At 44.0% G+C, this 16,968-nt stretch overlaps 1 protein-coding gene across 4 annotated transcripts in view; it reads right to left on the bottom strand.

Moving 5' to 3' along the window:
* Nucleotides 1-8,848: 8,848 nt before the first annotated feature.
* The window catches only part of VCAN (versican), a 114,149-nt gene continuing 106,029 nt past the window's right edge, over nt 8,849-16,968 (bottom strand). For all 4 annotated transcript variants that reach the window (XM_035563207.2, XM_050716475.1, XM_050716476.1 and 1 more), the window contains 3 exons: nt 14,852-14,996; nt 12,319-12,501; nt 8,849-11,812 (listed from right to left, as the gene is read on the bottom strand). In XM_035563207.2, the coding sequence (XP_035419100.1) occupies nt 11,682-11,812; nt 12,319-12,501; nt 14,852-14,996 (459 nt within the window). In that variant the 3' untranslated portion in view covers nt 8,849-11,681. The remainder of the gene's footprint in view (nt 11,813-12,318; nt 12,502-14,851; nt 14,997-16,968) is intronic.

Below are 16,968 nucleotides of genomic sequence, written 5' to 3'. Positions count from 1 at the left end.
ATTATCCCTGAATCTCATGCCATGGGTAATTTAGATAGCTGCAAACAGTGAGTTAGTATTTGTAACAGTACCTCCAAATGTCCTCCTGGGAATCCATGCTGAGTTCTCCCACACTTGGATTGCACAGAAACACACAGATGGTTGAGTGAACCCATGAAATACTGGGACATAGCTGCAGAAAGGTGTTCAGTTTTTAAGTTAACCATTAGCCACACCTTATGCCTCAAAAGTAGACATAGAAAAACTTCCATCTGAAGAACTTGTGGTTCATGTAAGGCAATATAATTGATTAAAAGTAAACTGGATTTCTCCAGTTTTGAGAACGTAACATCCCATTCACTACTGGATGAATCTGTTCTTAAACCATGTGTGACAACTATTTCAAACTCTAATGGAGTGAGATTAAGGCTATTAAAGATTTATGGTTTCTCCTTCCTCTAGGAGACACACACCTTATTGTGATATGCTATACACTTTTTCCAAAGTCTGACAGTTTTGTGAGTTTTTACAAGCTGGAGAGCATTATCTACTGGATCACACTTTCTGGGTGAGATGGAGGGATGGCTGCTGATGTCAAAAACTGTTTCTCAGGCACTGAACCATGGAGTCTCAGGGTGTGATATTACCATTGTCATATCTCGAGACACACAGGTCTGCAAAACGTATATTATGAAAAGTAAGGAGGCAGCAGCAGTTAAATGCTAAGACTGCTGGTTACTTAAACGGTCATACAGCCAAGATGGAAAAGAAGCTTACACAGAAGTTACTCATTTCCCTCTTGAGCTCTTCGCTCTTCACCAGTGGAACACAAACTGAAGATTTTCAGCCAAAATATATTATTTCCACAGTGTGAGATCAGCTAGAGGCATTTACACCCCTGTGACCTCAGGAGGTCACTGAACACATCGAGAGGCAGTCCTGGATTTCCAGGTACAGACAGCGCTGGACTCTTGGAAGAGAGTAAGAAAAAACAAGAAAATAAAACAAACATTAACTTTGGTGGATTATCACCACAGAAGTTGAGAGGATTGTTTTGAATACACTTCAAAGTGAATTCAAGGCGTTACCTTGGATGTTTCAGAATACCTGTAGCACCAGCACCAGTTATCCTGTGCTCTCCCTTCCTCTAACAGCGCTGCCCTCCTGCTGCTGCCGGGGCTGGGGGCACATCTCAGCTGCTCCATGGCTGCAAACACTGCAGCCCCTGTGCTGGCCTCAGCAGCCCAGAGTCATCCCTGACCCCGCTCCCTTTGGAGGACCAAAGCTGTGCCTGGAGTCAGCTGGGCAGGGCATGACAAAAAGGGTTAAATTTCTGTGATTTCATTCATCTCTCCTTTGGCAAACACTTTTTTTTTTTTTTCTTTTTCTTCCGACCTAAGTCATTCCATGATTCTCTGTAATCCTCTAAGGTGAACGCTGATGGTGTTAATACTGCCTTGCAGTCACCCGTCTGACTCCATTACAATACAAATATCTTTTTTTTTTTTTCCTGAAAAACAAAGCTCCCAATATGTAAAGCTTTAAAGCAATGTGATAAAAGATAAAGTAACTTACTTAGTGTAATTACACATCAGGTAATATCCACTGTACTTGAAAGCTCAAAAAACAACCTCCAAGCTTTTCCTTAATTTTCAGATTTGGAATCTTACGTTCAGGAGGAATCTGCTACTCAAGCAACAGTAAGGGTTGCTGGATGTCCTAAGCTATTCACTTCAGAAGTCCTTTCACTTCAGCAGTATGTTGATGTCACTTCAGGTATCTTGAAAAATCTTGTATCTCCATTGCTTGTAATTTTAAATTCGAATGTTCAGCTATATGAGTGCTATATGAGTGTTCCTAGCAATTTCCCAGAACAGAAAAGCCAACGAAAGTGTAGCCCACTTGTACAAATACAGGCTAGAAGTTGTGTATTAAGTCATAAAGGATAGTAGCAGCTTTAAAAAAAATCTTGTTAACAGAGAGTGCAAATAAAAACTGTATTACCGAATGAGAAAACACACATTTAGGCCTATTTACTGAAAACTACAGTTGTGTATGTTTTGCTATAGCTAGCTATGATACTCATGTGCATTCACTGGGGATGCCAATGGCTGGCTGGTATAAATTGTTTTGTATATGCTCAAGTTCTTCCCTAATACAAAGTTAACATGGATTGATTTTCCATTTTCAAATAAATACCTATGTTCGGTTCCTCCCATCATTCTCCCTGCATTTTTCTCTCTGACATAACAATTCCCTTTTATAACAGTATTAATTTCATGTGACTTTGGTCTGTCTTAGCCTGCCTTCAAAAATGGCTGTCTGGAAAGCAGGGAAGCTTGGGAAGCTTGGGAAGGGAGCCAGGCTGCCAGTATGGAAGGGACACAGGACAGAAGGAATCAAAACATCCCTTTTCCCTTATTTATTTATTTATTTATTTTTCTCCCTCAAACCACTTTCACTGCTCTTTGTCAGTGACGACACAGTGCCAACAGATAGACCTTTGCTCCAAAATGCTGCAGATACCACATGGAGATACCAGATGGATATTGGCTCCACAAGAAGAAATGGTGTGATTGATGAGGTATCATGAATCACTCTATGCTGTGTTTAGGATCTCCTTATACATGGTAACTACAAGAAAACTAGAACAAGCTGTCCAACCCATTGAAAATCAGACAATTTGATTTTACCCAGAGGAAAGGGAAATAACCAAGTTGTGCGGGAAGGGAGCCAAGGGACTGTAGAGATTCCTTGGATACCCCACGCTGGGAATCACAGGGCTGTGGCTTAGAACACCCAGAGAAAGGCCAGCTTGGGCTGCAGCACTGACAAAAAGGCTCGACAACGTCTTTTTGGGAGGGTTTAAAGGTTGGAACCATCCACAATCATGACAACAGTGGGGGTGTTCAAAGAAAGGTTGGACCTGGTGCGTAGGGACACGGTTTAGTGGGTGACATTGGTAGCAGGGTGATGGTTGGACCAGGTGATCTTGGAGGTCTTTTCCAACCTTAATGTTTCTATGAGTCTGTTACACTGATCAGAGGCTAGAGCCTGAGCTGGAAAAGGTCATGTGGAACATGTGGACCAAGGTAGATGAGGCTGCAGTTTGCTAGGTCCTGCATTTTTGCCACCTAACCCAACCCATAAAAGTGGCCTAAAAGAAAGCCGGAGAAGGACTCTATCAGGCAGTGTAGCCATGGTACAAGGGATAACGGCTTTGAACTAATGGAGGGAAGATTTAGATTAGATGTGACGTGGGGAAGAAATTCTTCACTCGGAGCACAAGCGCATGTGGGAATTAGGGGGAATTAGGGCTGAAAATGCACCTTGCTTCTCTTCTTTTCCATAAAGAATAGAACGAAATTACCTAAAAACCAGTGTTAAAAATAAACCCAGGGCACAGGATGGGAGGTGCAGGGCAGTCCCCATGGCCAAGGGGCAGCCTTTCTCTCTGGCAAGCCAAATGGCCCAGGGGAGCCAGCCCCAGAAAAGGTGCCCTCAGCCCCCCCAGCTCTCCTCCTTCCTCCACGTGAGGACATCTTCCAGGCCACTCCCAACACAGCCACTCATATTTGGCCATGCATGGGCCGCTCCATCACAGAGGCTTGCTGAGGTCACAGTGGCCACCACTGCCCCACCCTTGCTGCAGGCCCTATAAAAAGGCTCCCCTGCTGCTGGCCCGCCACTTGCTGAGCTTCTAGGCCCTCTGACAGCCAGCATCCGTGGCAGGAAGAAGACCAGAAGCAGCAAGGTGAGAGGCAGCCCTCGTTGGTGTGAGCGGACAGCGATGCAGTCCCAGCAAGCACCAAGAAGGAAGGCAACTGAGGAGAAGGAGAAGCATCATGGGCAGCAGCAGAGTGCCAGCAGCACAACAGACACCAGTGCCCAAGGGAGCTCCGGCGCGCAGCCCGCAGACACCTATAAGCGGTACCATTGGCACCGCAATGACACGGGGAACAGGCTGGCCCCTCAGCCATCCAGCGACAGTGGGCCTGGGCCTTCCCAGTGGCGCAACGGCGGCGTGGGGAGAAGGCAGGAGCGTCACGCAGACAGCTGCGTGGAGCACAGGCGTGCCTACAGTCCACAACAGAGTGTGGGACCCAGCCATGGCCGTAACACAGACGGCAGCGTTGGACACACAAATGGCAACGAAGTGCACCGTGGCATGGGACCGTGGTGTGGAAGCGGACGACCCTGTGGTTCAGCAGCCCGGCCTGGAAACTTCCCGGCCGGAAGGCATCCCATGCGGCCTGTCCCAAGAAGGGATGGGCTTGATCATCAGCCACTCCGGGCCATGCACAGTCCTTCCCAGCAACAGTACAGCGACAGGGGGTCTGGGCCTTACTACCATTGGTGCAATGGCGGCATGGGGCAAAGGCAGCAGGATCAGGCAGACAGCCGCGGGGAGCAGAGGCATGCCTATCATCCGGTGCACAGTGTGGGACCCAGTCAGGGCCGAAACACAGACGGCAGCGTAGGACCCATCCGTGGAAATCAAACGCACAGTGGCATGGGACCTAGGCGTGAAAGTGGACAACCCTCTGGTTCAGCATCCCGGCCTCAAAACTTCCCGGATGGAAGGCATCCCATGCGGCCAGTCACAAGCAAGGATGGGCTTGGTCATCAGCCACTCCAAGCCATGCGCAGTCCTTCCCGGCATCCATACAGCGACTGCAGGCCTCGGCCCTACGATTGGCGCAACAGCGGCGTGGGGTGAAGGCAGCAGGATCAGGCAGACAGCCGCGGGGATCACAGGCGTGCCTATCATCCATACCACAGCGCGGGACCCAGCCAGGGTCATAAACCAGACGGCAACATCGGACCCACACACGGAAATCAACCTGACAGTGGACGTAGGCATGGAACTGGACAACCCTGTGGTTCGGCACCCCGGCCTGGAAACCTTACGGATGGAAGGCATCCCGTTTGGGCAGTCCCAGGCAAGGGCTGGCTTAGCCTTCTGCCCAACACCAAGGAGCCCATGGAGGTGGATCCACCAGCAGACATGGAGGAACCCATGGAAGTGGATCCACCTCGGCCAGAACAGACCTGGGACTACCGCGGCGCGTCTTTGCTCTCTGCTATCCGAGCACAGAAACAGCGTCGCAGGAGTGCCCGGCCAGCCCCCTACTCGTCATCGGGCAGGCTCCATCCCAAGCATTAGCTTGGAGCCCCCAAACACCGTGGACATGCCGCAGGCTTACCTGCAAGACGTCCTGGCAACAAACCACTCTGTTGCCAATTCTCAGGGGTTGTGTGAGTGCTTCTTTCCCATCCCCTAGCCCTTGTGCCAGAGGTGGCATCCCTTCTGCGCAGAGCCTCAAGGAAGAGCACAAGAGAGGACCCAGCTTCCTTCAGGCTGCTGCGCTGGGGTGACAGGAGGAGTCCGCGAGGGCCATCATGCATAACATTGCAGGGCAGTCCCTGTGGCCAAGGGGCAGCCTTTCTCTCTGGCAAGCCAAATGGCCCGGGGAAGCCATCCCCAGAAAAGGGGGGCAGCTGGTAGCCCTGCCATCCCCCAGCCATCCTCCCCACATTACTTGTCCAGCATGATGCCAGATGGTACGCAATACTCCTTTGGCCAGTTGGGGTCAGCTGTCCTGCTTCTGTCCCCTCCCAGCTCCTGCTGCACCCCCAGCCTGACTGCTTGCAGGATAGAGCAAGAAGGTGAAAACTGTAGCTGTCTCAGAAGCCACGTGAGGATGGGGGCTGTCTCCTCTCCTGCCAGGAGGTCTGTACAGATGCTGTATTGGGAATGCTTTCTCGCCTTGTTGATCTACAATGTGCTTACTAAGTCAAGGTTTGATCACAACAAAAAGCTGCCATAGCTTAAGGTGATCAAGGTGCAGCAGAAGAGGTACGGTCTTTGCTGTCAAAGGAATTCTTCATTCAGAAAGCCATTAAAAAAAAACAGTAATAAGATATTAACATATATATGGTATATGGGTGAGACCAAGGTTTATTTTAACCCTGAAGAGAGCAGCCTTGGATTCTAATGCCTTTGGAATCAAAACTTCCATCTTCTAATTAGAAATGTTACATTTTCTTTTAACCTGTGAAGAAACAGGGCCCTTAAAAACCACAGAACAATTTCCTGGGTTTGCTACAGATTTTTGTGTATTACCTCTCCCAAGCCTCTGCATTATGTGTTTCCACACCATGTAGGAAAATTATTTTTGATTAATAACTTGAACACACTAGTGTAAGAAACACAGAACCAAAGCTCCTGCCATTCACCTGCTACTGAAGACAACCACACCATTTCTTCCCTCTTCTGAACTGATCTCCTCCTGTCTTAAAGTATTAAAGACTTTTCTACCACCACAGAACTTCTCACCACTAGACGAAGCAATTTCTACAGCTTACAACCAGAACGCATGTAGCTGGTACATCAGACTGTTGTGTCTGTGCAGGACCACAACCTGTGTTTGCATTGCGTGTAGCTTCCCCATTCTTCTGACCATCCCAGAAGCAGGATTCTGGATCACTTCCTGCTTGAATTTGGTTGCCAGTGTCATGAATCCATTCTCATCCTTGGAAGAAATTCCTCACTGACACATCTCAAGGACTGATTTCTCTCTCTCTCTTTTTTTTTTTTTTCCACCTGCATTAAACCATAAGTTAGCCCCTATCATAGTAGCAGCTGATGGCTTCTTCACTTGAAAATATTTGTTTTCCATGAAAACCAAAGTTTGCATTAAATTGTGTTTTACAGGCCCTTAAATTTCTTTCTATTTCTACTGCTTGAGTGTTCAGGTGATACATATTTTTCTGTATTTCCTCATTTTTCTTCTTTCTTTAGAACGACTGTGCTTGGCTTCACCATGTTAACAACCTTGCTTGGCATGTTTGCATGTTACAGCTTCCACTAGTGCTTAGTCCAAATATCACTTGTATCCCTTTCACAGCTTGTCAGGAAAAACAGCGTGGTCACAGAGGTCTACATGCATTGTTGCTTACAATAAGTAATACAATGAAAAGTGGTATGTTTTTGCTGAAAGAGGATACATTTGCCTTTGAGTTTTAGCGCAGCTGAACTGAAAACAAATATTTTTTCCAGTTGTTTTCAGTACGTAAAGACTTAAACATTTCCTGGAGTGCTGAAGCTCTGAGACAGCTGGGGTGGGATGCTCAGCAGGGCATGCTGCAAGCCTTTTAATCAAGCTAAGAAGGTGGTCACCCATTCACCCTGCTACCTGGACTAAGCCATAGCTCTGGTTCACACCAGGATTCATACCCCTCTGCCTATGAATGCCATGGAAGTTGATGGACCTGCTGTGAAGCCCTAGGAGGCATCTCTGCAGCCCTCCTCGGGGGATGAGACCTCAGGCCTCAGGCCTCCTCCTGGTTTGGAGATATACCTGCAAGACTTCTTTTTTTGGGTAGGCATTTAACAGACAACAGCCCAGCAGACAAAAATATACCCCTTCTGAATGAAGTGTCAGCCTCTACAGTGCGGAAATAACAAAGGGGGGGGGAACTTACTAAAGCAGCAGACAGCAGCAGAGGGCACTAAGGATTTAATTTTAGCCAGAACTCATGCTCTTAGGACTTTTGCCATGATCCAGGTTTTCAGCAGTTACATGATAATATATAAACTGGTAGCTGCTGCTGCTCCTCCTCCTCTTTCTTCAGATTGTCTTCAGTCAGCCAAGCTCCTGTGCTGCAGAGCTTCTCACAGCTCAAACTCACACCAGCTGTTGCAGGCTCACCATTCTCTTGTCAAGGAAATGTCTCTGCGTGTGTGTGCTGGTGCATCCACTCAGTGCAAGGATGCTGGCTGCAGAAATGAGGACCTTTCGCTTAAGAAAGTATCAGACATGGACCCACACCATACCCATAGACTGACCCTTGAACAGTGTTCCTTCAGCCACTGCCCTGGCAAAAAACATCCTCACTGCAAAGCTCCTTGCAGGCTGTCCCTTCCTTTGGCAGCCACTTGCCAGCCCACTTGTATCTTGCTGGCATGCCTGTAGCATGTCAAGGGACTTGTGTTTTCTCCTACATGCCACTTCCATCCACAGTCTCCGATGAGTCTCAGCATCTTGGGTGAGATGTCCCACAGAAATAAATGTCCTGCAAGGAGATCTGCCATCAGGGAGCTGTCTCTTCCTACCTAGCTTCAAGTTGTGTGACTTTTAGGGCACAGCTGGGATACATGGATGTTTCCACTAGGCAGCACATCCTCTTGAGAACAAAATAGGTAGCCTGGTTCATTTCTGCTCAGTGTAATGCCAGCCTCTACATGAGGAGAACTCCATCTGCTGGGAAGTCAAATTCAGCCAACGTGGTAAGGGGCAGGAAGACACTTGGACTAATGAAGTCTACTCTATCCAGATGTTCATAGGTACATGAAACACAGATGCTCCCATGTGGCATTTGAGCCCTATGCACTGACCTGCAGCTTGAACCTTGTTTGGTCCAAATGCTCCACATGCTGCCAGCAATCTGAGGACGTGCAGTGCACACCTGGACTCCTTTCAGCTAAAGACTGTAACCATCAACACCCCATCCCATACTAACCTTTTCACCTCCTCATCTACAGCTGTTTCTGCATCCCATTAAACAGCAGAAAGTGGGTTAGTAGAGAAAAAGTGTTTAATACTTATGCAACAGGGGGAGACTACTACAGGAGTACTACTCTGGTGTTTGTCTTGCATGGATTTGTCAAATGCAACTTAAAGGAGAGTTTCTGCACCAGACGTTATTTTCTAGTTCTGGGGAACTAGAAAATATTAAACAGGACTCTGGGTTAACCTGGAAGGCAAGAAAGCAGAGCTAAGGAACACTCATTAAAATAAATAAATAAATAAATGATCTGTGTTTGAATCTCTGGCTTTGTCTTCTGTTCCTATAGGCTGATTACAGTGCCCTGCCACACTCCAGAGCTTGGTGCTGCTGCAGGTACAGGAACGGAGCCACTTGCTGCGGTGATGTCCCAGTGTCCCACTAGACCTGGCCCTGCAACGTGAGTGGATGTGTTCCAGCTGCATGCTAGCACTGCACCACTTGGGGTTTAGGTCAGGGTTAAAAAGAGCCTCCAGAGCTGAAGAAAGCTCCATTCTCTGTCTAAATAAACAAACATGGGTAACAGGTTTTTTTTGTTGTTGTTGTTGTTTTTTCTTTTTTAATATGGAATGTTGTCAGTCCTATTTTATTATGCATAATAGAAGGAGGTGAAAAAAAATCAGTATAAGCACTGCACCTAACCTACTTAAACTACAATCACAATGTTATCTGAATGCCTTACAACATTGTTTAAATCCAACAAGAAGACAAGAAAACAACAAATCTATGCAGGGTTTTTTATACATATGGTGAGAAAGTTTGCAAAGTGTTAAAATATATTTTCTGTTCTGTATGCTTCCAGTACAAGGAAGTGATGTGCAGAATACTGTATACTTATGAGCAGAGCTTTGACTTATACAAGCTATATTCAACTTCAACACATGTACTGTATATCTTAAAATATTACTCCAAATCTCCTACAGTTGCTCATATAAAGTCAAATCCAGCACCTACTAAAGTTCAGCCAGCTGACTCGCTTTGACTCCAGTGGGCAATTGACTAAGCCCATGATAACTGTGAAGTACCTGACAGTCTAATCGTATTCATATGAAAAAAATCACATTGCATAGATTTAAACAGGAAGACATGCAATAACAAGACAAGTCACAGTATAGCAAAACCTTGTTTCTTTGGTGAAACAGAAGCAGATATAAAAGTTACAAAGATTTTAGACTTTCATTCACAAAAAAAACAGACATTCACATTATACACTATACACGATAATATAAATAGAGAAAAGTATTATGTGCATTGTTTGGGGGCAGGGGTGGGGAATGAACCAGCCAACACAGTGACGCATTGCCATGTTGAACGCACAAAGACTGGGTATCCATGGTGGAGCAGTCGCTGCAATTTTTTAAGAGATGTTGCCTGGGACTGTAATCACTGTTCCCAATAAGCCATGGCAAGGTCGCCTCATGGGCAGCTCTGCCTGGGACAAACTTGTACATTTTGGCTGGGTTTTCAATTCTCCTCCTTTCCTTTTCAACTTCTTGCATCATATCCCCACGCTAACACAAAGGCATAAGCCTCCCAACTCTGTTTGTATTTGCAGTGTTATTTTGAAAGTTGTATGTATGTATCCTAAGGAACTTACTTTATTTATCTTTTTTTTTTTTTTTTTTTCCTGTGCCCAAAGACGTGCATGGAACTTTGCAGAAACAACCAGACACAGTCCTTTATGCGGAGAGGTCCTTCCAAACATTACCTTCTACACTTACTGTACACATCCAGGTCAGTTGTCACGCTGACCAGGGTAAGAAATCGTAATAGAAAACTCCTACGCACACACTGCACCAACTACAACCTATAATCTCTTTGTGCACACACTTCTTCCTAGAAAGCCAAGATCCTGATTCTTCCATAAGTCACACAGTTCTCACCCATCTAACCACAAACAAATGATCCTGTTTAGCAGGAATTTTGTTCTCTGGGAAAATAGCAAAAGATGGTTCCAAAACTGGAGCTCAGGGGCTAATACTGCACTGGCGAGCTCTTTTAATCTTCTTTGCATGGGTAAAATAACATCCAATAAATTAAATCAGTATGGCTTACTTCATTTATTTATGTACGCTTCACAGCTGCAGCATTCATACACAAACATTCATTACTTTATAAAAAGATTAAAAAATGGTTATATATACAAAATTATTTACTTTTTTGATTTTTGTTTGTTTTTTACAAAAAAGATCCCCCAAACACTAGGTCTATCTCCATTTTAGAATGCAGAGACCTGTAATATAGACCTTGTGGTTAATGTTGTGAAAGTCATTTTTTTATTTTTTTATTTTTTCTATTTTTTCTTTCTTTCAGAAAAGGTGGCCCTGGTTGATAAAGTTAATGTATTAGCACTTGGATTTTTACAGGCCCTCCTTGTCATATACAAGTCCTCCATGCAGTCCTTTCTCACGAATGATGAGGCTAGAATGGAGAGCAGAAAAAAAGTTCCACATTGCAGTCCCTAGTTCATGCTATATCCCCACTTTATGTGCTCTAAATTTTGCGTCACATGGACACGCACTGTACCTTGGATGGTAACTGGCACAGTTTGCATTAAAAAAAAAGTCATGTCACTTGTGTGTTTATCTTCACCTTGTAATAGCAAATTTCAGTCAGTGAAGTTATTTCAACCATTTCCAGCCTAGGTAAACAACATAAAAACAATGTCACAAATGACTGAAGACCTCTGAGGCCGTTCTAACCATAAATATGCCTGAACTTAGTGTGACTTTTCATTTTATATACAGGATTTTTAAAACAAAACACAATTAAACAACATTAAAATCATCTTATTTACATTTTCATTGGTGCTAAAATTGAGCTGTTTAAATATTGCAGAAGGCTGGTATATGTCATAAAATGGTCCACACTGATGGCATATAGAAAACTAATAATCATTATAGGCTGGAAATGGTTTCTTTTTATCCCCATAAGCACTTCTCCTCTATATAATTTTTATTTTTTATTTTTTTTTGTTTTCTGATAAACACAATATTTTTGCAAAATGCATTGTGAATACCGGAGTCCATAGTTTCAAAACAATTTGATAATACTCCTATAAGTGATAGAAAAGGCACAGAAAGTTAGAACTTTGGCTGAAATGGTGGAAATCCCCATTCACCATTTAGCACTCAGCGCCTTGAGTCCTGCCATGTCCTGATCCAGCGATGGTAGTGTTTTGACGAATTTAATGATGTTCCCTTTCCTGATGAAGAATGTTTATAGTAGTATTTCTTAGAATAAGTCCTTTGGTATGTGGACGCTGTAATGAAAAGGAGGGAGAAAAAAAAAAAGAAAATTAATTTGAAATGATTTCAGCATGAATGGACTGGCTACACTTCACATTAAGTTTCTATTATTCTTGATTAATTAGGGAGTTAACAAATGATTAACTGGTACTAAGGCCATGTTACAGACAGGAGAAGCATCTCTTGAAAATAGTTAGACCACATCTGCAGAAGGAATTGTTAGCATTATTAGGAACCTATGAATTCACAGACTTTGTAAGAATGTTGCTGCTTAATTGAAAAGAGTCTTAATGGCTTTTGTAAAAACAGAAAAGGAACATTTCCATTAGTTTTAGAATGCCAGTGATTTTTCTACAGATAGCGTAAGCTGCACTGCTGTCATGATCTATAATACACGGTTTGCACTTCTCTTAAAAAATATACTCATTTCTTTTCGTTACTTATCATTATGGATGATCATCTTTACATTAATAAGTCTATTGTTTCTGAGACAGCACTGATTCCTTTTCAGAGAACTTACGATTCATGCATGTAATTTTAGGCATATCCCATCTTCCATTCCCTTGGCACCGGATGGTTGGAATATGACGCTGGATGAAGCCATCTTTGCAGTGATATCTAATAAGTGAGTTGATCTCATAACGAGGTTTCATCTTCCCAAAGGTCTTTGCATTTTCCACAACAGGAGGCTGACCACAGGCAACTTAAAGGAAGACAAAACCCCAAACATCAGTTTGTAAATGCCCTTCTGCAGTAAATTCTGCCTATGGGGACATGTCAAGAGATTTCAGCGAAAATCCCAGGAGACATGTCCAAATAAGGACAGGGAGATCACTCTTTTCTGTAGTTCTCTGGTTTTGTACATCAAATACAATAATGATGGAAATGGTAAAACTGCAAATCATGTGGTTAATATTTCCTTTTTGGTTTAAATTTCTGATGTAAATTTGAACCAAAAAAGTCTTCATACTCACACAAAGAAAAGATTTTCACTGGAAAGCTGCAAAACCTGAAAAGCAGTGAAGTTATTACAAGCATTTAATAAAAAATATCTCATTCTCAAAACTTCTCAGGTCTTCCTCAACAGCAGACTTTTTAAAAGCACTTAAAACTCATGCACTCTTCAACACACAAAGAACGTGCTATCAAAATGCTGTAAATGGTAATTGGGCAACAGTGGAGTGCACAAGCGATTTTGGTTTCTTCTTTACTTTCCCAGTCTAAAGAGGCAAAGAACAACTAAGGTGTTAATATACAGCTCCTGGCAACTCTCATGTTTCAGGTTTCATTGACCTGGGGAACTACAGGTCAGTCTCACCTCTGTGCCCAGCAACATCATGGAGCAGACCCTCCTGGAAGATCCTCCTTAGCATGGTCTAAGGCACATGGAAAATAAGGAAGTGATTGGTGACAGCCAGCATGGCTTCACTAAGGTCAAATTGTGCCTCACAAATCTGGTGGCCTTCTATGATGGGGTTACAGCAATGAAGGATAGGGGAAGAGCAACCGACATCATCTACCTGAACACGTGCAAAGCATCTGACACTGTCCCCATGATATCCTTGTCCCTAAATTGGAGAGACATGGATTTGATGGGTGGAGCACTCACTGGGTAAGGAACTGGCTGGAAGGTTGCACTCAAAGAATTGTGGTCGACAGCTCAATATCCATGTGGAGATCAGGAAGGAGTGGTGATCCTCAGGGATCGGTGTTGGGACCGGCACTGTTTGACATCTTTGTCAGTGACATGGGCAGTGGGACCGAGTGCATCCTCAGCAAGTTTGCCGGTGACACAGAGCTGTGTGGTGTGGCCGACACGCTGGAGGGAAGGGATGCCATCCAGAGGGACCTGGGCAGGCCGGAGAGGTGGACCTGTGCAAACCTCATGGAGTTCAACAAGGCCAAGTGCAAGGTCCTGCATCTGGGTCAGGGCAATCCCAAGCCCAAATACAGGCTGGGCAGAAAATGAATTGGACCAGCCCTGAGAAGAAGAACCTGGGAATGTTTGTTGATGAGAAGCTCGACACAAGCCAGCAATGTGTGCTTGCAGCCTAGAAAGCCAACCGTACCCTGGGCTGCACCAACAGCAGTGGGGCCAGCAGGGAGGGGATTATCCCCCTCTGCCCTGCTCTGTGAGACCCAGCTCTGGGACCCCAGCACAAGGAGGACAGGGGCCTGTTAGAGTGGGTCCAGAGGAGGGCCATGAGGATGAGCAAGGGGCTGGAGCACCTCTCTTCGTGAAGACAGGCAGAGGGAGTTGGGGTTGTTCAGCCTGGAGAAGAGAAGGCTCCGGGGAGACCTTACAGCGACCTGCCAGTGCCTAAAGGGGGCTGCAGAAAAGCTGGGGAGGCACTTTGTGTCAGGGGGTGTAGTGATAAGACAAGGAGTAATGGTTTTAACTAAAAGAGAGTAGGTTTAGATTAGCTATTAATAAGAAATTCTTCACTCAGAGGGTGGTGAGTCCCTGGCACAGGCTGCCCAGAAAAGCTGTGGATGTCCCATACCTGGAGGTGTTCAAGACCAGGCTGGATGGGGCCTTGGGCAACCTGGTCTGGTGGGAGGTGTCCCTGCCCATGGCAGGGGGGTTGGAACCAGATGGTCTTTAAGTTCCCTTCCAACCCAAGCCATTCTTTGATTGTATGTAAGCATCAGCTCTAACAGTGTAAAAGCCCAATGTGCCTTTCAGATTCCTTCAGTCTGAATCTCCCCTGGTGCAGCTTTGTGCCATTCTGTACATTCTGTCACTGCTACCCACATCGTTCACAGTGGCACGCAGGTAAAGCAAGCCTGCCAGGTACATAAATGCCTCTTTTGTTGAGATCTGCAAATAAGAAATCTGTCTGGTTTCAACTAGGAATTTCTATTGTGTACCATTTTGACCTTAACTCAAGAGCAGATTAGGAAGAGTTTAATATGTGGATAGAGAAGAAGGAGAATTTTGTGGGACTAACTCAGTTCTAGGCTCACTGTATTGGTCACCAGAAACCACTTAGAATTTGTCCCTTTATGTTTATAAAACTGGAATTATGATATAGTTACTGTAAAGTTTGTACCTGTTCCTTTCTTGCAGGTATAAGTCAGGTGATAATTGCATGGAACATCATTCCACTGCCCATTCTCGTGCCATATTATAACAACACAGTCTTCTCCAGCAGAAAAGAAACTGTCTGGCTGGTTTGGTCGCCAGTTCTCATATTGCTGCAGAAAAGAGAAGCACACCCATTATTCCCAGTGTTGGAATATACTTACATTCCATTTTACAGAAGAATGCACAATATTACCTTTGATGATGAGCAACCTCAATTGTTTGGTTCAGGCAGTTAAGCACAAACTAAACAAAGCTAGATATACAATATCTTCCCACTCTATTAACAGGCAAAAAGTATTTTGATCCAACATTTTACTTACTGTAGACTGATATCAGGTGAGTAAAACAAATTGACACAATTCAGTTCAAGGACAATCTCAACCAAAATGTGTTCGGTCACACTCTACCTTACATAGGCTGAAAGTGCAAAGCCAGGAAATGCAGTAAATAAGCTACTACCCCTACTAGTCCATGTCTACTAAATGACAAACCACGGGATGGCTTCTCAGATTCAAATTATTTATTCTTTGACTTCATTTAATGAAGCCATACAATGGGATGACTTTCAGAATTCAGTGTAAAATGAGTAAAGGTGTTAGAAAGTGGCCGCAGGCCACTGCAGATTGATATTGCCATTAAAAAGGCTTAGGTGGCAGACTGAGAGTATAGAGCAGCTTGAGAAATGATGATCCAAATTCTGCCCTCTGCAGAGAAATTACCACCACAGGCGTCTGGATCACATACATATGAGTGAAAATGGAAACTGGCACAGTAGTTTTAGAAGTAAAAATCTGATTGTCAGTATGTAACAACAACAAGTTTCAAATGGCTGAAAAATATCTTTAGCATTTACAAAAAAAAAAAACTTTTTTTTTTTTTTTTTCCTAGCACTGCACCTGGAACACACAATTGACATGTTGATTTGGGCAGACTCTGCTTTTTGGGATCGAAGCTGTCAATATGCAGGTTTGCGCTTATTTAGCTACACAGCTCTGCAGCTCCCAGCTCAGCACCTACCTAAAGGTATGTCCCTACCAAGAGCTGCACGATGCTAGCTGCCGGCAGGCTGTGCATGGCTTGATGGATGAGCTAAACCCACACTTACTTCACTGCAGAATGCACTCTTTCAGGCATGGCTAAGTTCATCATTGCATAATGTCTTTGCTGGGTCACTTTTTTTTTTTTTTTTCCAACCAGCAGGAAAAATAGAAACAAAGGGATTGTCATACAGATAGAAAATCTATTCAACATCTTTGATAGGGGACATATGTCTTACTGTCCTTGAAGTTAGCAGAGGTGAGATACTGTTTACTCCACTTCTTGTTTCATCTTGATCCCAACTGAAGCACAGTAATTTGAGATTTCCTTAATGTTATGCAAAGAAAAGCTAGAGGAAATATGGGAAACTATTCTTAGCAATTTTCTTTGAGATTTCTGTTGTGTCACTCCAGGACGATCTTAATGGCGGTTAAAAATAGATATCTAAAAGAACAGGAATTCACATAAATGCCAGACTTTAACTGGGTAGATAGTCCCTTGTATGGTCAAAATGACAGAGTTCCTACAATGCTTATATTCCCCTCAGTGCTTACATTTTCTGTCTAGAGTTGGCCCACATAAATGTCATAAAAGTTTAGCTTTCTATTTTCTTAGCTTTATGAAATAACCACTATTCATTGCCTGTGCAAAAACATTTTAGAAATACAGTTTACATACTCTATGCGAGTAGTATTTACCTTAAAAGGAATTAAGCTATGAAAAAAAAAAAGAGTTAAATACGTAAACTTTTTCTGTTATATGTCCATCACAGGTTTCAATTATCCAAGCAATTTAACAATCATGATATAAATAAATTTGTTCTGCACTGAATCTGTTACCTCTAGCAATTCATAAAACATCTTCCTACTTATGTGGGACCAGCTAAACTTCATCTCTATGCTTTAGCATCTCTCATAGTCCTAAACTGCAACACATGCTAACTTCTTTACTGAGGTCCAGAATTCAGCAACTCACATCAGCTGAGAAATGAAGAGTATGAGGTTTTGTAAGCATGGTAGTAAAATACCGTACACGAGTCAAATG

The sequence above is a fragment of the Cygnus atratus genome, chromosome Z (assembly GCF_013377495.2).
Source record: "Cygnus atratus isolate AKBS03 ecotype Queensland, Australia chromosome Z, CAtr_DNAZoo_HiC_assembly, whole genome shotgun sequence".
Lineage (NCBI taxonomy): Eukaryota > Metazoa > Chordata > Aves > Anseriformes > Anatidae > Cygnus > Cygnus atratus.
Note: the sequence above shows the minus strand (reverse complement) of the source record. Positions and strands in the feature narration are given on the sequence as shown.